Source organism: Lygodium microphyllum, chromosome 19 (assembly GCF_053477565.2).
Source record: "Lygodium microphyllum isolate KBCC chromosome 19, Lygodium_microphyllum_v1.1.10, whole genome shotgun sequence".
NCBI lineage: Eukaryota > Viridiplantae > Streptophyta > Polypodiopsida > Schizaeales > Lygodiaceae > Lygodium > Lygodium microphyllum.
Window position 1 is genome coordinate 132,771,659 of NC_141153.1, and position 6,611 is coordinate 132,778,269.

Genomic DNA, 6,611 nt, shown 5'->3' on the forward strand with positions numbered 1-6,611 from the left:
GGCAGGGGGAGATCTATCCCTAGAGGTAGAGGCTCCTGGCAACAGCAGCGTCCATCTGACAATCCGAACAAGGATAAGGATTGTCATTACTGCGGAAAGTATGGGCATATTACCAAGGACTGTTGGAAGAAGCAAGGCAATCAAAAAGGCAAACAACATGGGCATTTTGCTACATCTAGTCACGCAGATGATACTTCAGGAGATAGATTGTTTGCCATGTAGTATGTAAAAGACAGAGTTGTTGAAAAATCCACTGATGATGCAGTTTGGTATATTGATTCAGGGGCATCGAACCATATGACTCCTCATGGTGCTTGCTTCACTGATATGGTGGCTGAAAAAAATGGCTATGTCTGTACAGGTGATGACAACAACATAGCATTGAGCATAAAGACAAAGTGCCTCTTGTGGTTCATGATGGCAAAAAGAAAAATTTGCATGATGTATTTCATGTTCCTTCGATTACGAAGAACCTATTGTCTGTTGGTCAGATAACGGAGCAGAACTTGTAGGTTAGATTCAATAAGCATGGTTGCTTTATTGAAGAGTTTGGTAATTGATGCAAGTTAATAGCTCGTGGTCACAGGAATGACAGAATGTTTACTCTTGATGCTACCTTGCCAGAGGTGAATTCAGCCATGTTTGCCCATGGTTCTGGCACTATCAGAGACTTGGAAATTTGGCACAAGAGAGTGGGGCATGTAAATTTGCAAAGGCTGCAAATTATGCAAAAACAACAGCTTGTTACAGGTTTACCCAAGTTCCAATATTCAGATATTGGTCATGTATGTGATGCTTGCCAGTTTGGTAAGCAGTCAAGGTTGCCATTTGTCAGGCATATAAGGCAGAGTACATGTCCATTGCAGTTAGTGCACTCTGATGTTTGGGGGCCAGCCCATAATGCATCCATGGGAGGCTCGAAGTATTATGTTACATTCATTGATGATTACAATCGCTATACTTGGGTTTACATTCTGAAGATAAAGGATGAGGTGTTTGCTATTTCTCAGCAATTTAAAAAGCAGGTTGAAAAGGAATTTGACTGTTATATCTCTTGCTTGAGGTCAAATAGCGGTGGGGAGTATGTGTCAAATGAGTTTAACAACTTTCTGGCTGAAAATGGCATACGTAGGCAGCTTACCTGCAGCTACACTCCTCAGCAAAATGGGGTAGCTGAAAAGAAGAACAGGGTCTTGATGAAAGCTGCTCGTGCCATGATGAATGAGAAGAAGATGCTACTCTATTATTGGGCTGAGGCTGTTATGACAGCCATGTATATCTTGAATCGGACTCCCACTGCAGTATTCATGAGATGACACCGTTTGAGAAGTTGTATGGCTGTAAGTCGGATGTAAGTCACATGAAAGTCTTTGACTGTCTTGCTTATGTGCATATTCCAAATGAAAAAAGGAAGAAGCTAGATCCAAAAGCGCATAAGTGTATCTTCATTGGATATTCGCAAGAGAAGAAGGCATACAAATATTAGCACTACTATGACAGAATCTAGTAGTCAGATAGTATCTCCATGGATAGGGAGATTGAGGAGCTCACCGTCCACTGACACCAGTATGTCAGTGAGGGGGAGATATGATGTCGCGGACAAAGGAAAAGAGAAAGTTACTGAGGATATATCTGGAATGATGACACCTGGTAGGATGACTTCTGGATATGAGTCTACTGACACTTTAGACACTGAACTTGGTATTTCGACTGTCTATACGCTTGGCGCAAGGCAGAGCAGGTATATTCTGCCTCATGAGAGAGGAGAATCGAGCAGTGCACCACAGCTTAGACGCTCACAGAGGGTTAGATACCCTGTTGACAGGTTGACATATAGTGGCTACACTGCAAAGCATTATGCTTACATGACAAAAGTGATGAAAGTCAAAGAACCAGGTACATATGCTGAAGCAGTGAAAAATGAGAATTAGTGTGTAGCTATGAATGAAGAAATGAATACCTTGGTTGAAAATAAGACATGGAATCTTGTGCCACTGCTTGAAAAAAAAAATACCATTAACTACAAATGGATCTACAAAATTAAATGCAAGTCGAACGACAATATAAAAAGGTACATTGACCATTGGAGTTCCTACAATCTCCCTCTTTCCATAGGATGAAAATGTGCAATAATGATACTGCAATACATAGGCAATGAGAGTTGCCAACCTGTAATCAAGGTGGTTAGTTGTAGGGCAACCCAAAAGAGGATTATTAATCAAGGTGGTTAGTTGTAGGGCAACCCAAACCCCCCGTATTCAAGTTTGGGATTTATGCCTTCCCCAATCCTATTTCATGGAAGCGAAGGAGGCATAGAAGATTGTCATCCGTAAATAATACTCACTAATATAAGAAGATGCACAGACGGAACCGATGGATCTGCCGGACGAATGGATCTACGCAACTCCTTTCAAAACGAAACATGCCGGATCTACGCCATGCCTTTATACGAACGCTCTAATAAATTGCGATGGTTCTCGCCGAGCTTGTCCCGTGCCTCTCTCTCTCTCTCTCTCTCTCTCTCTCTCTCTCTGTGCGCGCGCGAGCTCGTATTAGCGTTTCATTATTGCCCGAGTAATCTTCTGTTTCTGATCGTCAGCGTAATTGACCTATATCTGTTCAGGATGCAGGCCCACGATCAGAAACAAAGTGCGCTGGCCTCTACCACCTCTGCGCAGAGCACAGCTCTGACTGTGGCGACACACAACGCGGGGTCGGGGTCTTCAGCCTCGTTGGGGGTGAACGGGGAGCCATGGCCGGTCTACTTGGCCAAAGCCCTAATGGGCGCCGTCATCAGCGGCAACGCCCAGCCGTCCCAGGCGGCGGCGGTGCTCTTCGCCATCTTCCATCCTATCCTGGACGGCTGGGCGGCGGCCCTGGCACAGCTGCGTGACGCCCGGCAATGGCGAGAGGGGGCCGAGGCCCGCCTGGCCGAGGCGGCGGAGCGCGAGAAGAGCTTCCGCGAGACTGAGCAGCGGCTCGTGGAATGCGAGGCGCAGCGCACAGCGGTGACGCAGCAGGCCGCTGAGACACGCCGCCTCTTGGAGAGCAAGATGGAGGAGATGGAGGCCCACAAGAAGGGCTTCCAAGCCACTGTGTCGGAGTGGCAGAACAGGCTTGCCACAGCCGAAACGGAGGCACAGCAGAGCCTCCGTAACCTCAAACAGGCGGCTTCGAAGAAAGAAGAGCTCCATTCCAACGCCATGGCAGAGGCCTTGGCCAAGGTAAAAACTTAAGTCCTTTTTTGTATGTATGCAATTGTATGCATGTGTATGTTGCTCTCTAGAACATTTACCAAGGTTTTGATGACCATAGTATAGGGCCATGACCAAGTGTGTGATCACACGTCATTAGTGTGTACGTGTGACCTCTCTACCCTAGAGCAATCAATTTCATGAGTACTTGGTCACAAGATCAAGTCATGGTTGAGAGTTATATGAGTGGACATACAATGAAATTTGTGGAGTCGAGCATCACATATCCTTCAAACTTATTCGTTTCAATTGGTCATAGGAATAAAAGTATTAGAAAGCCCAACCAATGAGCAATCTCAAGTCTTCATGTGGAGCTATTGATCTATCACTCATGATTACCTTCCAGAGAAAATGCACTCCCATTACCTTCCATGTAGAGTAGAAAAATGTGGAAAGTAGTCTACATATTAGCAATGATGGGGGGAGTAATTAAGTTTGGCTATTGAGTGCCTAGTTTTACTTTGTCTCATGGGCAACAAGTAGTGATAATCGATTGCCTTTAAGTAGAGGCACGTGACAAGCTTGGAGAAGAAAGCTTTTCAAAGTGTTGGTGCATGAGCAATGATGGAGCACTTGTTCACAAACAATGGGAGGGCCATCTCCCCTCCAAATGTTAGCTAGGAGATTGGGTAAGAGCCACACTAGGCAAAATGCAAATAGGATAGCTTGCAAGATGGACAAACAGTAGAGCTTGGTTGCATTAGGGCCTTCCTCCTTGGTGGCCCTTACTAGGGAGGTTGACCAATAGATTGTTTGAGTGGGTGAGAGCCTAGGCTTACACAAATAGATAGCATGTACATAATTGATAGGTGCCTAACCAATAGATGTCCTAGCAAGACATGAACCCCATACCTCCTTAATTATGAGGCCAAATGCTAAAGCTACATCATCACCTTCAACACCTTCAACACATTGTTGTGTTTGTCCTTTTTACATAATTTTGGTCTTAAAATGAAAGGAACACTAATGAACATCTACAAGATGAATAGAGGCAAGCTCAAATGCTTTTTATACCAACTACCTTGAAATAATTCAATTTTTCTAAACTAAACATGTAGTGCCATTACTATCGATAATTTTTCCTTACAAAAAGGACATTAAGATAATTCCATTATCCTGTGTAAGAACTAAGCTATTAACGTCACATGACAATGTGTTGAACATAGATTCATTGAATGTACTATTTTCTATGAATAATACCAAGGCACGCATCGACCCAAGATAGAAACAACTAAAGGACTTTCTTTATATTCGTTTTTTGCCCGTACACATTTTCAAGGAAAATTTAGCCCAATGTGAAAATTACCATCTAGAGGTCGAAGTTTCATACTTATTGAGTCATATAATCCATGATGCTTAATATTCGTGGTGAGAAAAAAAGGACCACATTAATATAGAGGAAATGCTAACTAGATGATGGCCATATAAAGCTCTAAAAGTGTTCCAAGACAATTTGCTTCACATTTTAATAACTTTCAATATCTCCAATATGTAAGCAAATTTTGATTATCTTTTTTCACCAAAGGTAAGAAAACTTTGAGTATGTTTTTTCACCACATGTAAGAAGTGTGTATTGCATATTGTTTGATAGGCAATCAGGTCCATGTATTACATAAATTCTCTCTTTCAAATGAGTAGTCTTTCATAATATGGCTATCTCATTTCACTTTGTATTGCATAATTAATGTTCAAGTGACAATCCTCTACAAGTGAATTCAAATTATTCTCCATTCTTGATGTTTCATGCATATGATAATCACAAAGCCTATATTGCATCACAATGTTCTGAGTACTACATATGTTGTATCTTCTTTTAAGTTGTAGTTCTCATTGCATAATATTAGAGATCACTATCGTAGAACTTGTGTGTCCTCACTAGGGAACCTATGAACATATCACCCAGTATAATGCTTACAATGATCTTTTTGTATTTACATAAGTATCTTGCAATCATGGGCACATATACTTTCAATCTGCACAAATAAGTTGTCTATTCATGAAAAAGGTGAAAGAGATTAGAACAAAAATACATCTAGCATCTTGCAATTCATACATTTTTCTTTGTTCATACAACTCAGGCAAAAGAGAATGAAAGACAAATTGCTACCCTGCAACAAGAGCTTAAGACAAGTAAAGATAGAGAGGCAACATTACAAGAGCTAATATCTGAAAAGACTAGGGAGTCCTCAAACTTGGAGAGCCGCTTAAGAGAGGCAAATAATCGTGTAGACGAACTAAGAAGACAATATTGGTATAGATATAGGTAGAACAACTAGTCGAAGATATTGAGTATAAAGTTGTCATAATAATCTTCTAGTGTGAACCAAATATATTGATTTGCCATTTCAAAGCCCACTTTATTTGCTAAGTGGTCACATTCTTCTACACTATCAACATATGTAATTTAGTATTGAAAACCTTGTCAATTTATAAAACCATGTCATATATTTGAAGGCAATTAATGGGTAGCAACTTAAATTGGACCATATTTGTTTGTGTTTGATTTCTCAAATCATAGGGCCAAAATAGCACAAAAATGTTTTTTTTATCGATTTTGACTGTACTAATAGATTCTATAGAGAAAAATCGTGTAAGCAATTGATATGTATTATTTATTAGAGTGTTTTGTGTCCTTAGCAAGTTAGGAATCCCTCACTTTCCCACCCAAGTTAGGATCCAAATTTATCCTTGTAACATCTACAAGAGAGCATTTCATATAAAAAAATTCTTTTGTACCGAAGAATATTTTGAATGCAAGATGCTTTCATATGAAAGAGTTTTTCCACTAATCATCTTCTTAATCCAATAATGTAATCACTATTTTTGCTAACGTCCACGTATTAGACTCTACATTTTAAGGGGTCATTTGAATTCTATGTATTCTGTAATTTGTATTAGTTCAATCTAGCTAAGGAGTATGAAATATCCCAACTCTAGACAGAGGGAGAGATTGATACAAGAGTATGAATTTACGGAGACCCTACCACTATTAGCTAACCCTTTAGTAGCTAATGATGATGCATGATATTCTTCGAGAGATGACACAAATAGGTCCTCTAGTGATCTCAATGGTGAGCTAAGTCTTGATATCAATAGTAACATGTTTAATAGGAAAACACAAATGAATCCTCAAAACTAGATTGTTTTTGGGAAGTAGGTTGCCATATGTATAAAAGGACCATGAAGCCTCGATCAAAAGTATAGATTACAGACCTTCAAGAGCTAGTTGGGCAAAATTTTGTGGGTCATGTACTTTCAAGTCCTATTTGTGAGGGCAAGGTTGCTCTAGGTTATATCTTTCAAGAGGTTCCCATGGGATTGGGAAGACATTTGTAGTGAGGCTTCTCACTATTTCTT

The 6,611-nt window shown here is 40.6% G+C and overlaps 1 protein-coding gene across 1 annotated transcript; it reads left to right on the plus strand.

The window, feature by feature from the left end:
• Positions 1-2,475: 2,475 nt before the first annotated feature.
• On the plus strand, positions 2,476-5,712 carry LOC148020400 (uncharacterized). The gene is made up of 2 exons (XM_087700963.1): positions 2,476-3,224; positions 5,333-5,712. The coding sequence occupies exons 1-2, from the start codon at positions 2,625-2,627 to the stop codon at positions 5,519-5,521; spliced, it is 789 nt and encodes a 262-aa protein (XP_087557089.1). The 5' UTR covers positions 2,476-2,624; the 3' UTR covers positions 5,522-5,712.
• The last annotated feature ends 899 nt before the right edge of the window (positions 5,713-6,611 follow it).